Source organism: Ailuropoda melanoleuca, chromosome 7 (assembly GCF_002007445.2).
Source record: "Ailuropoda melanoleuca isolate Jingjing chromosome 7, ASM200744v2, whole genome shotgun sequence".
Taxonomy (NCBI): domain Eukaryota; kingdom Metazoa; phylum Chordata; class Mammalia; order Carnivora; family Ursidae; genus Ailuropoda; species Ailuropoda melanoleuca.
Window position 1 is genome coordinate 39,696,025 of NC_048224.1, and position 21,337 is coordinate 39,717,361.

A 21,337-nucleotide genomic window follows, 5' to 3' on the forward strand; every position below is an offset into this window, starting at 1 on the left:
TCATGAGCAGCGCACTGCTGAGTGTAGCAAGAACTCCCTAGTACACTCTTCCTTAGGTTTGTCTTTCCTTGTTTCTTCCTTCATTCAGAGTAGTAAAACATGACACTTTTGGAATAAAACCCAGCTAAAACAAAGGATTAGGATTTGGGGAGCAAAATCCCATTTGGAGAGAGCACTGGGACAAACCTCGGGACAGCTGCAAGTCGATTGAGCAATACCCCACACAGAGCCAGCAGAAGCCCAGCAGGACCACACATTTGTGTCTGAGCCCAGAGCCGGCTGCTCCACCACCTGAAACAACGGGACAGCTGAGAAGCTTGTGAGCAAAGGCTCCCATGGAAAACAGGCTCCCGACCTGGGAGAGAAACCAACAGACTGGTCTTGGCAGGGGAAGGGATTTACATCTAGGAATGATGGTGTTTACTTCCCCACAGAGAGACCTATGGGATACAGGCTCCGAGCAGAAGGTTCCAGAAACTGATGACGGGCAAGGCATTCACTCCCTCTAAGTTCTTTTTTTTTTTTTCCTTCCCTTTTCCCCATTTCCTAGTCAAGGCTGAAATGCTGTTACATTTCTCCAGAAGAAATGGCATCAGGGCCTTGATACTGGAGGAAATGAGCTGACGAAAAAGAAGGCTGCAGCTGCCGTCAGAGTGGAGATGGATCCCCAAGACTCGGGGAATTGAAAGGCACAGAAAAGGCATTTTGCAGTTTTCAGCGGACGTGGCAGGGCCATGCGTCGTTGGAGTCACGCTGGTAGGGACAGGACAGCCCCAGGCCTGCTCCCACATCAGTTTCATCTCTCTCCCACCCCCCTCACACTGGAAATGCCACAGAGCTTCTCCCTCTGCCAAGCTTCCAGGAGCCCCAGGACTTGTCTGGGGGCAGCCCTGGGGGCCAGGACATCTGCAAGCTGCCCGGAACTAGAACCCTTGCAATTCTGTCATCATCTCTCATTGGTGACATCCAAAGACACCCACTTGCACCCAGTTCTTGAATCTGGCCTGGACTCTGCAAAGCACAACCAACACCCGGTGGGAGTTCTTGGAACTGGGGAACCAGGATTCATATCCCGTGGTTCCAGAAAAACACTGGATAACCGCTGCTACCCCCAAAACGTGCGAAGCCTCTGCCCCCGCTGGAGTCCACTGATGTTTCTGTGGCAACTGTGATGCGAAGAGACACTCCGTATCAGTGAGAAAAGTCACCCATCAGCTTTTACAGAGTGATAACCGGAGACCTCAAAAGGAAAGGTCATGAGAATGACTGCCCACAGATACGGGGCTTCTTTTGAAGTGACGGAGGTATTCTGAAACAAGATCGTGGTGGTTGTTGCACAACTTTGTGAGTATACTAAAAACCACTGAATTGTATACCTTAACAGGGTGAATTTGATGGTATGTGAATTATATCGCATTAAAAAAAAAAAGAAAGAAAGAAATAGGTCACTAAATAATTACAACAAGAAGAAAGAGAAGCCAAGCTGAGATCAGGACTTTGTTCTGGGAAGACTGGTTCTTACTAGGCTGACATCGATTTGGCCTTTGCATAAAATATTTCTTTCTTCTTCTCCTCCTTTTTCTTCTGTCCTTTTTTGTATTTTTGTTAAGTCAGTGTATCCTTGGAACTCGAGCGATAGATACAGTAATATAAGTTTTTCCCCAGCAAACTCCCACAATCTTAAAAACACAATTTCGGGTATCATGCCCTCCAGAAAGTTCCCTGACCCCTTCCCCACTTCCAAAATAAGAGCCCCCATGGATTCCAGATTCCCTAAGTGCCCTTTGCTTATCTATGAGTAACACTTTACACTGAAATTAGCTGTCTGAAATTACCTCCCGTTGGCACGTCCTCGGCACATGGAAGGTACATGAGAAATGGGTCTTGAATGAACCGAACACCCTATCATCATCATCTTGTTGGGTTTTTTAAAAATGGGCACGTGATGGGATGAGCACTGGGTGTTATATTGAACTGATGAATCACCGAACACTATATCAAAAACCAATGATGTACTATACTATATATATATACTATTTAATTGAATTTAAATTTAAAACATTTTTAAAAATTAGTATGTTGTTTTTTTAACGCATCTAATTGAATTCTGCAGGTTTGCCCTTCTGCAACCATACAACAAGCCATTTGCTACTGAAAACAACAGTGTATCATAGACTGTTTTCTCTGAGGGAATGCAGTTCCTTCATGCCAAGAATAAATCAAATGGACCCCGTGAGGGATTTTTACCTTGCTTGGTACAGGTCAAGAGGGAGAATGAATCAGAGCATTAGAGTCTGTGCTTCCCGGTGGGTAAGGAGAAAAAACATGTTCTCCTCTCCCTTCCTTTTCCCCGAAAACCTTTAAATATCACAAAGCTTTTAAGCACTCATTAAGTCTATGCAAAACCATCACAGAACCAGGAGTCTTTTCCTGCCTTTCCTCTTCCTTACTGTTCCTAGATTTTCTTAGAAAACCAAAGAGCTATAATGTCATGACATGCTGTAAAACAGAGTTCAGCCAAGAGTTCCAGGGCCCACGGAAAATTAGGATTTTGCCCACCCATTGTATTCAACCAACCTGTGCCCGAAGCTTCAGAGCTACTGAGATCCAAAACATTGCCCTCCTCGCCCTGCTGATTCCTCTGAGGCAAGACCCATCTCCAACAGGGCACCAGCCTGAGCTCCCAGAAGCCAATATCACAATGCCCACCCCCTTAGTGGGCAGTGGGCACCGTGGGGAGTGCCAGAGTCACCCCGAGAACACCCCAGCTGGGGTTACAGAAACCTGCAGATGGTACACCATCTCTGAGAGCCCCTCCTCATTTGATATGAAAATGTTCAAATGCACAGAACAAGAGAGAGAGTATTCCCGTGAACTCCCATAGACCCACCCCCCAAGACGGAACAACTGCTCACACTTTGTCATTGAAGATCCCTTAGGGATCATAATAACACTAGATACCTCAGAATACCCCTAGATACTTGGGCATCTCCCAAAATGAGAATATCATCCCCAGGGTCACGAGGCCGTGATGCCAGCTAACAACACTAACAATAGTTTCCTAACACTAACTAATGTTCAGTCCATGTCCCAAATGTCCCTCATGGACCTTCTGAAGGGAGAGTTCCGCCCTGAAATCACACCCTGTCCCGGCCCTGTCCTCTCCCTCCTCCGCTCGCCAGACACAGTCCTGCCATCACGGCAGCCCCCCCCTCAAGTACCTGCGCAAAAGGTGCCATCATTGGGAATGAACGTTTCGTTGTTGTTTGTGGCTCGATATCCTTCTAGGCAAACGCAGTAGAAGCCTCCGAGCGTGTTGTGGCAAGATGTGTGGTTTCCGCAGACTGCGGTCGCTCCATACTGGCACTCATTTTTATCTGTTGATACATTGAGACAATGCACAGAAAGGGCTATCAATCCATACCATGTTCCACGACCCAGGCCGTTCACCTGTGCTATAGACTCGGGAATTGCTATTCCGTGACAACATCTCAAGGGTCTATTTCCGCAGCCTCTTTTCTTTCCATGATGCTTCTCGTAGCACATGGATCCCTTGTAGTTGTGCGCTAGGTGTATATAAAACCACAAGAGAGGGGTGCCTGGGGGGCTCAGTTGGTTAAGTAGCCAACTCTTGATTTTGGCTCAGGGTCATGATTATGATCTCAAGGTCATGCGATGGAGCCCACTGTTGGGCTCTGCGCTGAGCACGGAGTCTGCTAAAGTTTCTCTCTCCCTCCACGCTCCCCTAACCGCCCCCCACTCTGCACACTCACGCCCTCTCTAAAATAAATAAATAAAATCTTAAACATACACACACACGCACACACACGAGAAAGCCAACATCTTAATCTGAGCATTCATCTTATTTGAAGATTGGGAGAAGGGGATTGCACATTCCCACATCAACCGTGTTAACTTGTCATCATATACTGCTCCAGCTCTGTCTTCCAAGCTGCGGATTGAGATTCTTTTTCAATTTCTCCAGACTCAAAAAGATCTTGTGAAAGAAACAAATCCAGCAGCATCCCATTTTTCCAGCTCAGCCAGCCACGCTCTTGCTTTTTTCATGAAAGGCAGAGGAGGACGATTTTGCATCCAGTGATTAACCGGAAAATTTGTTACTTCTGAGTTACCAGGAAACACAATGGAATTAGTGCTTAAGCCTCATCCGGGAGCAGAGCTAATATTGTGGCAGGAACAGCTCCTGCTAATCGTCAATGACCCATGTGAATATTATTAGTCACCAGTGCGAAGACGTTCAAGTATAGGGTGCTTTATGAGTCCGCAGAAGCCTGCCCTGAGTAGTTTTAATTCAGTCATTTGACACAGATGTCAAATGAAAGTACATCTCCCTCCTGTCTCTGTCCTGTAGCTCAGGGCTCAGCAAACTTTTTCTGAGAAGGGCCACTCATCGGTCTCCGGTGGCAAGTGCTCAGCCATGCTTTTGGAGCACAAAGCAGCCACGGAACATAAGGAAACAAACGAGCGACACTGTGTTCTAATAAAACTCTATTTACAAAAACAGGCAGCGGCCAAATTTGGCCTGCAGGACAGCCTTTGCTGACGCCTCCCTGGCCTCTACCATCAGAATTCCTGTGACCAATTTTTCTTATGCAGTCTTTCAGGGCTGATCTCTCCTACTGGTTGTTTGGTTTGGTTTGGTCTGGTTTGGTCTGGTTTGGTTTGGTTTGGTTTGGTTTGGTTTGGGGGGGGAAGGGTCATCAATTTATGAACTGAAGTTTTTCTGATTGTTATTTAGTGTTTTACTATAGCATTGGTTCGCCTCTCACCATTGCCCTCAATTCCTGCCCACTCAAAAGTACCCTTCCAAAAATGTGGTGTTTCTTTCCCTTCCCCCCTCCCATTTTCCTTACAGGTGTTATCTTTTTGGAAATGTAACTGAACATGGAACACAGTTCATCATTAACACTGTCTATGGTGAGATCTGCATGAGAACTGAGAGCAACAACCCTCAAGCCACAGCCTGGCCAAGCGTCCCGCCCCAACTTATAAGCACTGCCCGGGGCTTTCGGACACAAGTCCAGCCACCCATAAAATGGCACGTTCCTGTCCTTGACTATTGTTTCTGAGACAGGTCTCCCCTGCAGACTTCACCAGAAGGGACAGTGGGTTTGTAGAGAATTCCAAATTTCTGAGGTCCCCTGACTGCAGACCACATTACAGCATGCAGGGCACACAGGTCATGTCACCTGTGACCTGTGGTGTGGTCTCAGCAGGCCACATACTGGCGTACACAGGGCCCAGTGTCCGAGAGCAAATACCACATAAATTAATAAATCCCTTCCTCCCATTAAGAGAAGTTTCTATTCAGGAGTCAAAGAGCAATCAAGAGTGTGGTGAACTTCCACAGGAGGGGGGGTGCATTCAGACAAGATTTGTCCGTGCTCAATGCCAACCTCACTTCCAAGCCCCTGCTAGCAAGCCGTGGGAGGAGAGGGGTGTGACAAATGCCCCAGGAACCTCAGACTGCGGGGCAGCCACAGTCCTCCTGGGCAGAATCCTACAGAGAGAGGGTCAAAGGGGGCACAAATCCAGCCCGCGGGAACGGGCGATGGTGTGTGACTGTGAAAGCTTCTATCTGTGAAGTAGAATAGGGCTTTCGGAACTCGGAATTGTCATTTTTCTTTGGGAAGGAGAGACCCAAAGATAGATCACAAGGTTGCATACACTGTCAGTTCACAACCACGGAGCAAACTATCAATATTTGTACTGCACATAACAAGGTTGCTGGGAGAACACTGTGATTCTCATAACATCCACTATTATCAAATGTGCCGTGAGAGTCTCCCTCTCCTGAATCGGGCTTGAACCTGGATACTGCCTGACTCTCATGGCACAGAGGAGGCCACGAAGCCAAAAAATAACCTTAGATACTCCCTAAAGGTCTTTGTACTCTTTTAAGCCACCCGAGACCCCAAAAGACTACAACTACAAAAAATTTGGAGGACGGGGTCTGGTAGACATAAGACTCAAAGTCACAGTATTTCACCAATTAGCCAAAAAAGTCCAACAGGCAATCGTGTTTTGTTTTTCCTCAGGGTACTAATACAAATCATTTTACACCAAAACCACCAGGAGAAACTAAGGAAGGCATTATTCATTCGAGTTCTTAAGTTAAACTCAAGACTTGAAACAGATTTCAAATTTGTGTTGGGTCAGAGGGTTTCCAGAGATTTAAGTTCAATGGCCCTCTGACACGAAAGGTACCTCCTTGGAAACGCTACGGAAAGGCTACATCCAAACACTAAAACAAAGACATATTATAACGGACAAAGCTTCTTGTAATAAAAACGTGTGAACAAAACAGCGTGTTCCCCACAAGGACATTGGCTCTTTAACCCTAGAGAATCTCGTTCCTTGATTCAACTTTTCAACTTCACCCAAGATTCAGAACTTACCAATACAGTAAGTCCTCCCGTTGCCCACAAATCCGTATTTGCAAATACACATCTTCATCCCTTCTGTTTGCTTGCAGGTAGCGTGTTCATGGCAAGTGACACAGACATCTAAACCAGAATCATAAATCATAGATTACAGGAAAAGAAAAATTTAATCACCTCCTCTACACAGGTCACATTTTGGGGAGTGGACATGTGCAGTGGAGAGCCAAAATTTGAATAGCAGAATTATAAAAGGTGAAGTCAAGCAGAGAAAGACAATTATCGTCTGGTTTCACTCATATGTGGAACATAAGGAATAGTGCGGAGGGCCACAGGGAAAGGGAGGGAAGAGTGAAGGGGAAGAAATCAGAGAGGGAGACGAACCATGAAGGACTCTGGACTCCAGGAACCAAACTGCAGGTTACAGAAGGGAGGGAGCTGCGGGGATGGGGTAACGGGGGGGGGGTGGAGATTAAGGACGGCACATGTGGTGATGAGCGCTGGGTGTTATATGCAACTAATGAATCGTTGAACACTACGTCAGAAACTAATGATGTCCCATATGCTGGCTAATTGAACATAATTTAAAAAAAAGAAAGAAAAGAAAAAGAAAAATTTTTTTAAAAAAAAGAATTATAAAAGGTAGATCTGATCCCATCCTTAAAAACCTGCAGTGGCTACTCCTTGCCCACAGAGAAAAGTGCAAATACTTCTACCTGGCAATCAAAGCTCTTAACAGTCCCGCCTTACGCTAACCCTTCTAAGCCTCACTCTTCCCAAACCCAAACCACACACAATATTCTCTAGGCAGGAGCCTGACTACTCTTTCCCACACATGTTGTCCCCTGTCCTACTTCATGCCATGGTCATGATGCTCCCTTCATGCAGAGTGCGCATCTGTCTTTCTCTGTCCAGCTAGCGCCCATTCCTACTTTAATACTCACCTTAAACATCACATTCTCCCTGGTATCGTCCCCATTCCTCCATTCTTGTGGAAAATTAAATTCCTCTGAGCTCCACTAACACTTGCACATTCCCACATCAACCGTGTTAATTTGTCAGTATATACTGTTCCAGCTCTGTCTTCCAAGCTGCAGATTGTGAAAGAGCTTCCCCCCCAGGACGGGGATTATGTCATTTGCCCATATATCATCATGGCACAGTATGAACATTCAAGATACTTTTACTGACCAACTGGATAAAGGAACTTGCTATCTGACTTGCCACAACTCAAAAAGCAAGTGGAAGGGAGAGCTCATCTGTCTATTACCCTATCCGTGTTCCTTTTAGGGAAAAAGTGAATGAGTTTAAAATGTCAGTGACATGAACAGCCAGGTCCCAGCTGGGTGACCAGATCCCAATTACTTCGACAGGCAGCAAAATGTGTGAGGCTAACACACAAAAACCTACCAAGGGTGACTGATAGATGGCCCAAGGTCAAACAAGGATGTCTGCCTGAGGCTATGTGTTGTCCTCTCAGTGTCTGTAATTTCAGGAGTGGCCCTCGTCAGGAGGGTCTTTCAGCGCCGGAATTCCATCTTAGCCTCGGCCCCACGACTACCCAGCTAATAAAGACTCAGCCCTCGGGTTGCTCTCGGCAGCTGAGACGGGGAGATTTCCAAGTACTTACAAGGGTTCGACTTACAATCTTTTGACTTCACAATGGTGCAAAAGTGATACACATTCAGTAGAAAGCATACTTCAAATTTTGAATGTTGATCTTTGCCCAGGCTAGGGATATGCGGTGTGATGCTGGGCAATGCCAGTCAGCTCCAGCACCAGCCAGCCACGCAATCACAGGAGCAAACAACCGATAAACTCACAACCATTCTGCACCCACACAACCATTCCGCTTATCACTTTCAGGACGGTATTCAATACCTTACATGAGACAGTCCACACTTTATTATAAAATAGGCTGGGTGTCAGGTGATTTTGCCCAACTGTAGGTGAACATAAGTATTTTGTGCACATTTATGGTACGCTGGACTAAGCTATAACGTTCGACAGGTTAGGAGTATTAAATGCATTTTCAACTTATGAGATTTCCAAATTATGATGCAACCCAATGGTAAGTTCAGGAAGATCTATACTGATTGTTGACCATACTTTTTCCTTTTTTTTTTTTAAAGATTTTATGTATGTATGTATGTATGTATTTGAGAGAGAGAGATATCGAGAGAGTATGAGTGGAGGGGGGATCAGGGAGAGGGAGAAGCAGGCTCCCCGCTGAGCAGGGAGTCTGACGCAGGACCCTGGGATCATAACCTGAGCCGAACGCAGATGCTTAACCGACTGAGCCACCCAGGCACCCTCTGCTTTTTCTTTTAAAACAAACGTAACACAGAAATTAGATAAACCATTGCTTATCCCTAAGTAATACTAAATTAACCATAGAATATTTACAAAATTTATTATATCCCAGAGCATTAAAAAAAATGCAACAAAGTGCAAAAAAAAAAAAAAGAAACTGTAGAAGTCATACTATATGACTACCATGTAATAATGTAATAAGACTAGAAAATAAAACATAGGACTAGCATCCCCAAAAGAAACTTATAAGACTACAGACCACTCTCCTAAATAATTCTTAGGACAAAGAGGATAGCAAAATTGAAATGTTTTGAGGCATCTGGCTGGCTCAGTCAATACAGTGTGTGACTCTTGATCTCAGGGTTGTGAGTTTAAGCCCCACGTTGGAAGTGGAGATTACTTAATATTTTTTAAATTGAAATGTTTAATACTAGATATAAAAATGTATCTACTCCAGAAAATTTGAGTTTTTCATGTTTTTGCACTTTAAAAGAGAAAAAGAAAAGCAGGCAGCCCAAGGGTGGAGGGAAGCCTTAGAATTTTAATGCAAGAAATTTTGGGGGGAAAAATTCCTAAAAGGGGGTGCCTGGGTGGCTCAGTAGGTTAGGCATCTGCCTTTGGCTCAAGTCATGATCCCAGGGTCCTGGGATGGAGCCCCAGGTCAGGATGCCTGCTCATCAGGGAGTCTGCTTCTCCCTCTCCCTCTGCCCCTCCCCCCACTCATGCTTGCTCGCTCTCTCTCAAATAAATAAATAAAATCTTTAAAAAAAAGAAAGAAAATTTACTAATTCCTGACCCCTAACCTCCCCCCCTAAAAAAAAAAACCCTCATTAGAAGAAAATGTATTATTAGAAAATACATTCAAATTCACTGAAGAAAAAAAAAGTTTCCCCAAAGTCAGTACATCGTAAAGACCAGTAGTCGTGACTCAAGTGGGATTGGTGAGGAACAAAGAGCGTATACCAACACACAACATCCGGGATACGAAAGAGCCTGTAAGGAAAAAATACATAAAAGGTTTTTTATTACAGATGAAAGACTTGCAGTTAAACATTGCAGGTTTAGTACACTCTCAAAGCTCCCCCTCCCCCAATGAGAACCAAGGACCAGAAAGGTATAAACCCTGGCGGACAAGATGACAGCAGATGAGGTTGTCAATAATAGTTCAGAAGATGGAAGAGATGGCCATCCGGGAACGGCTGGAGCGGAAGAACAAAAAGCCACCCCAAAGGCTCAGGAATTGGGGCCACTGAGTGCTTCGGAAGGCAGGTGTCAGGGTTGGGATTCAAAGTTCAAGGAACTAGGTGCGAATATGGATAAGGAGAAGGCAGATACCCCGTTCCCCTCGCTAACCCTGGTGTAAGATGGAATTTACAACTTGGAGGAAATGGACCCGAGAGGCCCCTGATTATAGGCGCGACAGGCAGAGCTGAAGTGAGAATGGGTCTCTATACCTCAATGTCCATCCGTGTGGAGTCAATATATGTAACCATTTTAACGTTTTAACACATAACATTTTTAAATGGTGCCGTAGGACACTGTCAATTCATAATCACGTGTAACCAAAATCCTGGAAATACCTTTTAAATAACGGATCCTGGGTCAAGTCCATAAATCCAGTGTCATCAGCCATAGAATGACGAACACACTCCCCAGTGTGTACGTATAGTGCAATAACCAAAAATAAGTACCATATTAATGAAATCGTCGACAACAAAATGGTAACATGTTTGATTTTTTGTCTTTTTTTTTTCTTAAAGATTTTTAATTTATTTATTCAACAGAGATAGAGACAGCCAGCGAGAGAGGGAACACAAGCAGGGGGAGTGGGAGAGAAAGAAGCAGGCTCCCAGCCGAGGGGCCTGATGCGGGGTTCGATCCCATAACGCCGGGATCACGCCCTGAGCCCAAGGCAGACGCTTAACCGTGTGCCACCCAGGTGCCCCTGATTTTTTTTTTCTTATATGGAATATTGGTCTTTATAAAGATGGCAGCATTTATATACATCCAGTTCCAGAAACTTACCTCAGATGGAAAAAAAGGATTATTTCATTCAACTGTTGAGTGAATCTGATAAACACACGCACAAAATTAAGAAATAACGTAGTGCCACCCACTCAGATAAATTAACGGAAGTCCAGTCTGAATTAGTGAAGGACAAAATGTAAAGTTTTTTAAATAAATTGAATTAAGTTGAAGTTCATTCAATAATCAGAACCAAACAAAACAAGGCCTTGTAAGAAGGCAGACAGATGGAGGGGGAAGCAAGCACCGGAGCGGAGTGTCCGAACCGGATCCTAAATCTAGCTGAGTCTAATTCACTGTATGACCTTTAACAAATCACAGAACCTCTCTGGATCCNGAACATAAGTATTTTGTGCACATTTATGGTACGCTGGACTAAGCTATAACGTTCGACAGGTTAGGAGTATTAAATGCATTTTCAACTTATGAGATTTCCAAATTATGATGCAACCCAATGGTAAGTTCAGGAAGATCTATACTGATTGTTGACCATACTTTTTCCTTTTTTTTTTTTTAAAGATTTTATGTATGTATGTATGTATGTATTTGAGAGAGAGAGATATCGAGAGAGTATGAGTGGAGGGGGGATCAGGGAGAGGGAGAAGCAGGCTCCCCGCTGAGCAGGGAGTCTGACGCAGGACCCTGGGATCATAACCTGAGCCGAACGCAGATGCTTAACCGACTGAGCCACCCAGGCACCCTCTGCTTTTTCTTTTAAAACAAACGTAACACAGAAATTAGATAAACCATTGCTTATCCCTAAGTAATACTAAATTAACCATAGAATATTTACAAAATTTATTATATCCCAGAGCATTAAAAAAAATGCAACAAAGTGCAAAAAAAAAAAAAAGAAACTGTAGAAGTCATACTATATGACTACCATGTAATAATGTAATAAGACTAGAAAATAAAACATAGGACTAGCATCCCCAAAAGAAACTTATAAGACTACAGACCACTCTCCTAAATAATTCTTAGGACAAAGAGGATAGCAAAATTGAAATGTTTTGAGGCATCTGGCTGGCTCAGTCAATACAGTGTGTGACTCTTGATCTCAGGGTTGTGAGTTTAAGCCCCACGTTGGAAGTGGAGATTACTTAATATTTTTTAAATTGAAATGTTTAATACTAGATATAAAAATGTATCTACTCCAGAAAATTTGAGTTTTTCATGTTTTTGCACTTTAAAAGAGAAAAAGAAAAGCAGGCAGCCCAAGGGTGGAGGGAAGCCTTAGAATTTTAATGCAAGAAATTTTGGGGGGAAAAATTCCTAAAAGGGGGTGCCTGGGTGGCTCAGTAGGTTAGGCATCTGCCTTTGGCTCAAGTCATGATCCCAGGGTCCTGGGATGGAGCCCCAGGTCAGGATGCCTGCTCATCAGGGAGTCTGCTTCTCCCTCTCCCTCTGCCCCTCCCCCCACTCATGCTTGCTCGCTCTCTCTCAAATAAATAAATAAAATCTTTAAAAAAAAGAAAGAAAATTTACTAATTCCTGACCCCTAACCTCCCCCCCTCCAAAAAAAAAAACCCTCATTAGAAGAAAATGTATTATTAGAAAATACATTCAAATTCACTGAAGAAAAAAAAAGTTTCCCCAAAGTCAGTACATCGTAAAGACCAGTAGTCGTGACTCAAGTGGGATTGGTGAGGAACAAAGAGCGTATACCAACACACAACATCCGGGATACGAAAGAGCCTGTAAGGAAAAAATACATAAAAGGTTTTTTATTACAGATGAAAGACTTGCAGTTAAACATTGCAGGTTTAGTACACTCTCAAAGCTCCCCCTCCCCCAATGAGAACCAAGGACCAGAAAGGTATAAACCCTGGCGGACAAGATGACAGCAGATGAGGTTGTCAATAATAGTTCAGAAGATGGAAGAGATGGCCATCCGGGAACGGCTGGAGCGGAAGAACAAAAAGCCACCCCAAAGGCTCAGGAATTGGGGCCACTGAGTGCTTCGGAAGGCAGGTGTCAGGGTTGGGATTCAAAGTTCAAGGAACTAGGTGCGAATATGGATAAGGAGAAGGCAGATACCCCGTTCCCCTCGCTAACCCTGGTGTAAGATGGAATTTACAACTTGGAGGAAATGGACCAGAGAGGCCCCTGATTATAGGCGCGACAGGCAGAGCTGAAGTGAGAATGGGTCTCTATACCTCAATGTCCATCCGTGTGGAGTCAATATATGTAACCATTTTAACGTTTTAACACATAACATTTTTAAATGGTGCCGTAGGACACTGTCAATTCATAATCACGTGTAACCAAAATCCTGGAAATACCTTTTAAATAACGGATCCTGGGTCAAGTCCATAAATCCAGTGTCATCAGCCATAGAATGACGAACACACTCCCCAGTGTGTACGTATAGTGCAATAACCAAAAATAAGTACCATATTAATGAAATCGTCGACAACAAAATGGTAACATGTTTGATTTTTTGTCTTTTTTTTTTCTTAAAGATTTTTAATTTATTTATTCAACAGAGATAGAGACAGCCAGCGAGAGAGGGAACACAAGCAGGGGGAGTGGGAGAGAAAGAAGCAGGCTCCCAGCCGAGGGGCCTGATGCGGGGTTCGATCCCATAACGCCGGGATCACGCCCTGAGCCCAAGGCAGACGCTTAACCGTGTGCCACCCAGGTGCCCCTGATTTTTTTTTTCTTATATGGAATATTGGTCTTTATAAAGATGGCAGCATTTATATACATCCAGTTCCAGAAACTTACCTCAGATGGAAAAAAAGGATTATTTCATTCAACTGTTGAGTGAATCTGATAAACACACGCACAAAATTAAGAAATAACGTAGTGCCACCCACTCAGATAAATTAACGGAAGTCCAGTCTGAATTAGTGAAGGACAAAATGTAAAGTTTTTTAAATAAATTGAATTAAGTTGAAGTTCATTCAATAATCAGAACCAAACAAAACAAGGCCTTGTAAGAAGGCAGACAGATGGAGGGGGAAGCAAGCACCGGAGCGGAGTGTCCGAACCGGATCCTAAATCTAGCTGAGTCTAATTCACTGTATGACCTTTAACAAATCACAGAACCTCTCTGGATCCCGGTTTTTTCATCTATAAAACAACGGCTTTGGGCTTCTCAAATTTTAAAGGGCATTCAGGTGCACCTCGATGGCTCAGGTCATGATCTCAGGGTCCTGGGATTGAGCCCCTCATCGAGCCCCGCACTCAGCAGGGAGGCTGCTTGCCTCCCTCTCTCTGCCCGTTCCCAACACTGTCTGTCTCTCTAAGATAAATACATAAATCTTTAAAAAAAAAAAAAAATTTAAAGGGCACTCAAATCACCTGGGGATAGAGCAGGCTCCGATTCAGGGTGGGGCCCTGCACTTTGCATTTCTTACAAGCTCCCAGGGGGACCATATTTTGAGCAGCAGGGGTTAAGTAGCCTCCATAGTCCTTGTCCCCTAATTGGCACTTCATCCTTTGGGTACCTGTTTTAATGACAAAAAAAGTGTAACCCCAGCAGATCAGTATTTGGCGGGTTCGGATCAATATATGTCCGTTCCCCATACCGGCAAAAAAGACAACGAGGCTACCAAAGGCTTCTCAGACCACCTGCAGGAGGGAAAGCAGTTTCCAGAGGAAGAAGGGCCTCAACTAAAGCTTCTTAGTCAGCCATCATTAACCTAGTCTGCGGGCCTATATGGCAGCTTCTGAGTTCTAATTGCTTGAGGGACTAAGTAGCCTCTTGGGCGGGGGCGGTTCTCACGACAATGACACACTTATTCTAAGGAAGGGGACAGGAAGCACAATCCTAATCCAAGAGAAGACAGGGCTGGGAGGGTCGCTTCTAACCTCACAATAGTTTCCACCATTTACCAGCCCCTAGCTCAGTGAAGAATCACCTAGAAATAGGGCAACCACTTTGAACCGGTCTTAACACTAAACGTCCTGTGACCCAGAAAACCCCTCATTTCGGGGCAAACCAAGACAGCTGGTCACCCCACCTGGAGAGCTTGTTAAAACAGAATCCCCAGAGATGCTGATTCGTAAGTGTGGGGTGAGGCGTGAGAATCTGCATTTCTAAGACACTCCCAGGCGGACCACACTACTAGTGGCACTGCAAGTCTAGTTCAACCTGAAGAACGTGGGTCAGAACCCTAGGGAAAGACAAGGCAACACTGGAAGATGTTTTTCACCAAGTCTGGACCGATGCAGAGCTCAGCTGGACCAAGGTGACAGAGATAATAACCGAAGGAATGGAAATTCTCCAGGCCAATAGAAAGATCACCGTGCCTTTGCTACAGAACCTGAGGGAAGTGGGGGGAGGGGGGGCAGCTTCACGCCCATGTCAAGGAGGACCTAATTTTGTCATCAGCACTCTGCTCAGACCAGAGAGCTGGCTGCCCTGTGGTGACTGAGGGAACTATTGCAGAGGGTCACCACCCTGGCCTAGGGGCACCTAGAATTACTGGCAGAGAAACAGGACAGTGAGCACCCAGAGTCTAGATGGACAAAAGAGGCTAAGTACTCTCTGTCTCTATTACTGTACCCCCAGCAAGGACCACCTAGACCCACTTCCCTTCAGCACTCTGTATCAACTAAGCCAGCTAAAACCACAGCCAACAGTGAGAGGGCGAGACAGGTTTTGGTACGTGCACCGGGGCCAGGAGACTTCTCTCTCTTGGTCCCTGGTTCAGTGATCTTAGGCAAGTTAACCTGCCCATCCTCCCGTTTTAATCTGCGAGATGGAAATCGTGTTGTGAGGAGTCAATGAGAAACAGAAATGCTGTATGAGCTCGAAAGCATTAGGCAAAGGGCTAATTTACATGAATATTTATGTCTCTCTCCACAGAGAGTGTTATTATGGCTGGAAACAGGTCATGCGAGAGGCGGGGCCGGCGGCTCCGATCAGGGGTGAGGGAGACAAAGGGGGGTGAGGAAGACAAGGAGATACAATCCTAGCTCTGCCACTGGCTACCTGTGCCGTCGTGGATCGGGCTCTGTGCCTCGGTGTCCTATAAATCTGAATGTGAAGATAATAAAACCCACCTTATATGGCCGTTGTGAGGAATAAGGAACAAATGAGTTCATATACTTAAAGCAATTAGAATATGTTAGATGCTATTGTAACAAGCACTCGGCAACTCCGTTGATGAATGAATGAAGGTACTGACAGCTAGCCAAGCCCCAGGCAGACTAATGAAGAGCGTGATGGAGAGCTGCCTGAGTGCAAAAACCCAAAGCAGTATCTTTGCATAGACAGACGCCTACCTGTTCATGGGGCCGATACTCTAGGATCCATAACACCTTAATTAACATAATCACCCCCCTGCCTTCCCCACATCCTCCCAGCCTTCTGGGAACACCTGACTCAGACCTTGGAAACTCAGCGTCCTCTCCCTTCCAGGCCTGCTCACTGCCCCCCCCCCCCCTCAGCCTGGCTNCCCCCCCCCCCCCCCCCCCCCGCACGCACCACCTAGGCCTCTACCTCAGCCTGGCTGGGGGCTGGCAGCCCGAGCAAGCCACTTTCGCTTGGTATTTCAATATGCAAGCAGCAATTTAAATGAAATAATGGCACAGGGACTTTGACAATACAATGAAGAGGTCTGCCTGCTGCCAGGGGAAGAAGGGGCTTTATGAGCACAAATGGAGTGCTTGCATTTAAAGCGTAATCAAATCCCCAGCTATTCACAGTCGGACCAGACAAAGGCCCTGCACTTCCTTCCTGAGAGCCTGTCTCTCAGGATAACCTTGTGGAGATGTGTGGGGACAGAGCAGATGACCTGAGGAAATAAGCAAAGGGGGCCTACAACTCAGGAAGAGAAAGCATTACCCAGTCTTCCACATGATGTAAAATTGCATTGCTCTTAAGGGACTGCATCAAAGTCCAGAAATGGAAGGAAACTGAGAAACCTTGAATTCTCACCTCTCCCCATCGCTGACACACAAAACAAAACCATAGCCTCTGCTTTAAATCCACCAAGACAGAGGGGCACCTGGGTGGCACAGCGGTTAAGCATCTGCCTTCGGCTCAGGGCGTGATCCCCGCATTATGGGATCGAGCCCCACATCAGGCTCCTCTGCTATGAGCCTGCTTCTTCCTCTCCCACTCCCACTCCCCCTGCTTGTGTTCCCTCTCTATCTCTGTCAAATAAATAAATAAAATCTTTAAATAAATAAATAAATAAATAAATAAATCCCCCAAGACAGAGAGCACTCTACTCTCTCAGGCAAGAGGAGCCTTGCAGGGCAATGGGAACCACCACAGATTTCTCTTCCCCACCCCAACCCAGGACTGGCATTCTCTGTCAAGAACCTGCAACCTTTACTTGTGTAAAATAACCATTTTACACAAGTAAAGTTTGGCTTCCTTTTGCCCTCTTGTGTCCACTTTCTTGCTTGACCAACTTGCATTGGGGCCCCCCACATGTGGCCTCCAGACCAGGAACCAACCTTCACCAAGTGCCCCAATGTCAAAGCTTTTAAGCTTTGAGTTAAGCAGTCTTTCATTTAGGCCACACCCTCAGGTCCTGCCCAGGATGTCACCCACTGACGAGTTCCCTCACACCTGACTCACATTCTCAAGCAGGCAGAAAACTGTTTTCAATCCATGCAATTAACTTCCCGTCTCCTCCGCAGAGCAAAGGCCAAGAGGTCACTTGCTACCGGGGCTGCAGAGATGGAGGAACCCATTTTAGGATTGGACCAGAGGGCTGAGGACACGCCCAGGGCCAAGACCCCAGCAGTGGAAGACAGACCCCTGGGAGGATCTTCTCCATCAGCTTGAATCCTGCTCCCTTACTTTGAGCAACTATAAGTCCCTCCAAAACAACTCACCCCCCCATGTCTCCTCTTTCCCACCCTGAGGAGTGACTATGTGCTCTGACTCAGGATGACAGAGTGAGGAGGAGGCCTATGAAATGAATGCCTGGTGATGTCATGTGCACTCACATAGCAAGAACAACTTCCCCAGGCCTCTCCACCATCATCACTCTCCCAAGATTCTCAAGGCCTCTGCCTGTCCTCCTTCTGGCCTTCCCAACCCAGCCCTCCTGAGCCAACAAGTCCCCAGCCACTCCCGACTCAGTGCCATTCCAGAGAAGGTTAAGAAACAGGACTGACTGGTTCTACCCCTCCTCGCCCATTCCCAACCTTCCATTCCCCTGGACCTGTCACCCCACCCACCCATCAACACCTTCCTGCTCTACTAACTATGTGTCTCACACTTGCCTGGCACCCAGGCCACCTGACTTAAGCAGCATCACTCTCTCACCTCCCTGAAACATCTTTGATAACAATTCAATGTAATTCAGCACATGTTACCAGCGAGACACTGAATATACAAATAGACAATGGCCAGGGCATATATAAAAATAGAACAACTCAGACGCACACGATGCATGAGGCGGCCATCATCAGTCCAGAAAGCCAAACCACAACCTCTGTAGCAGTAAGACCCAAATGGTCAGGACTTAATCGCTAACAGCTGGCTTCCCTAATTGTTGCCCTCGCTTCCCATTTAGGACCAATCAGAGAAACGGACCAAATACACTCCCCTAACCAATCACGTAGACTGTCTGCTGTTAGTAAGCCACCTCCAGCTTCTCGATGCCAACAGCCTCGGCCCAGGGGCACACGGGAAGCCTTCCCCTCTGAGCCGCTCTCAAGACTCACCTGCTATAGCAAACTCTATATAAAGAGCCCTTGCCTGTTCCCATTTGAGTGGTCTTCATTTCCTTTCATACCAAATTCCTAATCCAAGCCCCAGTCCCCAACTCACATGAAGCTCTTAGTCTAGGAAACATCAACACCATGCAATATGTGTGACATGCAATATGGCACAAGTGTGTAGAGTAAGGGTACCATATAAACACGGGTGCATGCTAGTGTGTAAGTAACCCCTACAAATACGGTTCAGAGGCACGGGCACGGTATCACTGGTGCTGCAGGGAACTCGACAACTTCCCGGGAGGGAGGCCAACTGGGCTGGTTTTGAAATATGAAGAGCCCTCCTTAAGTAGACAGCTGTGGGGAAAAGGAAGAGCGGTTCTTTTCCATTCTTCTCCTCCCCTCCCCTCGCAGAGACTAAGTTTTCCCTCTTGGTGACCACTTTCGCTTTTGGACACGCTCCATTAAATACCTCATTTATTTCTACATTTGCAATGTCTCCGTCTCTACTGAATAATGCCCTTCACGCTACAGTGTGCTTGTGGCTGCTTTACCGAAACCACCACCCCGGGGGAAAAAAATTACTTGCTCTGACCTGGCCAGCCCAGCTGAATGGGTCTGCCCTTTGCTTCTAACTTCTTTAAAGAGTATCTTTAAGAGCCAACCACCATCCCCGCACTCACGAGAGCCCTCTGCATCTGGCTCTCGCCCTTACTGCCCTGCGAGCCCTGGCTCACCTGAGCAGAGCCACCGAATCCAAAGCTTTTCTCTCAGTCTCCGCTCCCACAGCTCGCCTGCCCTGGTTTCCTTGGACACTCGACTGGCCCAGTCCTCCTACCGGAGTGGCCACTGCTCTTTCTCTACCATGTGCACCTACCCCCGAAAATGGGTCTTCCCCCAAAGTCTGCCCTGGGTCTCCTTCCTCTTATCCACCTCAAGGCTTCAAGTGACCACCAAGTCTCCATCGCTGGCACACACCTCTTGTCCACAGTCTTCACTCCCTATTGAGTTCACCTCTCCAGAAGCCCTAACATCACCTCAAATTCGGGATATCCAAAATGACTTATCTTTCTTCCCCAATCTTTTTCCTCCCCCTACAGAACCATATATCCAAGTCACCCAGTCCCCAAACCTTCATTTCCCCTTTCTCGTCTGTTCACTGGCACGTTAATGCCCATTGTTAAGTCCTTCTCTTCCATTTCTACCTTATTATCTGCATTCAATCCCCTTCTCCTGCTATCTTTACAGTGGGGCCAGTCCTCAGAACTTGTGGCCAGCTGTTACAACTTCCTCAATGGTTCTCAGCCTCCAGGCATTCCCCACATTGTCCACTGGAAGGAAACCTGCTCTTAATAAAATCAGATTCTTCAAGGTTGTCAATGAAGAAAGAATGCCTACATAGGGAGAGGAGGCTCCACCAGGCAACCCTGACTTCCATTTCCCAAAATTCACCCCGTAGCCTTTAAGTAGTAGCCTTTAGGTAGTTACTCTGATCCACCCCCTTAGCCCAGTAATTCACCGGGACCATGTCGGACCATTGCCTTGGCTAGAGAGCTTTATTTAACACAGGTTCTGAAAGAGGTCCCGAGCATCTGCAGGATTTTATGCACACTGCTGTGGGAGACCAAGTCAGGGAAGGAAGTCAGAAAGCCGACCAGGATATCTGATGTACAAAAATGGCCACCCCAGAAGGTTGAGCCATCAAGAGAAACACCCACCAGTGATGGTAAAGTCCAAAGATCAAAAGAATTTGAGGAAACAGAAGTGTGAGCCACAAAACCCACCCCCCCATCTTCCTACATGGAAGTTCCCCTCTACTTCAGATGAATGATTTTACTAAGAAAGCTGGAGGGTTTCCTTATACCCACTTTTTATATCACTCCCCGCCCATACAAAGGCCTGCAATGACTTCCAATGGCTTCCCACCACCCAGGAACAGCTAAGTCGAAATACCTTGGTCTGCCAACCAAGGCATCCTGCCCTCTGGTTAATCCAGTCGGCTTCTCCACCTCCATTTCCCACCCATCTCCTACATATCACAGGCCCCAGGCTTTTGTACCTCCATGTGCTTCCTCACACTGTCCCTTCCAGGTGCAATCCATTTATCCTGCATATATTTATGGAGAGCTGACTGTGCCCTCTGCCATGAGCTGGGATGCCTTTTCCTCACCTTCCCATACCCAAATATTACCAAACCTCGGGGCCCAGTTCAAGAGTCACCTCATTCCTAACGCCTCCAGACTCACCGAGCTAGAATGAACCTTGCCCTCCTCTGACCACGTGCACCTTCTCAGAGCACTTAGGGCATTCTGTCTTCTATTAGGGTACCTTGGTAAGTGGGTAAATGCCACCTCCCCTACATGTTTGAGTCGTCTGTGTAACTCCTACCACATGTGACAGTGCGTTCCAATTGCCTGGAAATGGGTGATTTGTTTGTCGCCTCCAGAACATGAGCTCAATGAGGGCCAGCGCATCGCCCTCACATCCTGCACGGTGAAAAGGATTCAAGGACCATCTGTTGAATGAATGACTTGATTAAGGAATGCTTTATTCCTGTCATCTTCCTTCAACTTCCTTCTCACCACATTAGCATCTGGTTCTTCATTTAGGTGAAAAGAATTAAAAGGTAGAAAGAAAATTGCTTCGGGTCAAGAATTTGTCGCGCAAAAGCCACAGCAGAGCCGGAAGCGTGACAGTGCAGCCGGAACGCCCTTCCGCGCCCTTCCGCGCCCTTCCACGCCTGGCGCGGCTCTCCCCCGGGGCTCCGGCTCGCGCCCACCCCCGGCTCGCCCCAGGTCCCGGGCGCCGAGGGCGAGGCCGCCTACGACAGGTTCCCCCCCACCCCACCCCAGAGGCCCGGGGCGGGAGCCCGTCCCGCCTCTGTGCGCCCCGCCTTCCCGATCCCCACGGCCAGAGCGGGCCCCACCTGCGCTCCACGCCCGGGCTCCGCGCCGGCCCTGCCCGGG

General features: G+C 46.5%; 1 protein-coding gene across 18 annotated transcripts in view; it reads right to left on the minus strand.

Annotated features, from left to right (window-relative positions):
- The window catches only part of SUSD1 (sushi domain containing 1), a 227,771-nt gene that overhangs the window by 205,990 nt on the left and 444 nt on the right, over positions 1 to 21,337 (minus strand). For 16 of the 18 annotated variants that reach the window (XR_004626538.1, XM_034664264.1, XM_034664267.1 and 13 more), the window contains exons 2-3: positions 6,420 to 6,527; positions 3,222 to 3,377 (exon numbers count right to left, since the gene is read on the minus strand). Coding sequence is in view for 17 of the 18 variants with exons in the window: in XM_034664264.1 (XP_034520155.1) it covers positions 3,222 to 3,377; positions 6,420 to 6,527 (264 nt within the window). In the remaining variant the exon portion in view is untranslated. Of the gene's footprint in view, positions 1 to 3,221; positions 3,378 to 6,419; positions 6,528 to 14,045; positions 14,277 to 17,280; positions 17,555 to 21,337 lie in introns of those variants that run through there. The other 2 variants (XM_034664278.1, XM_034664266.1) reach the window with 2 other exon arrangements.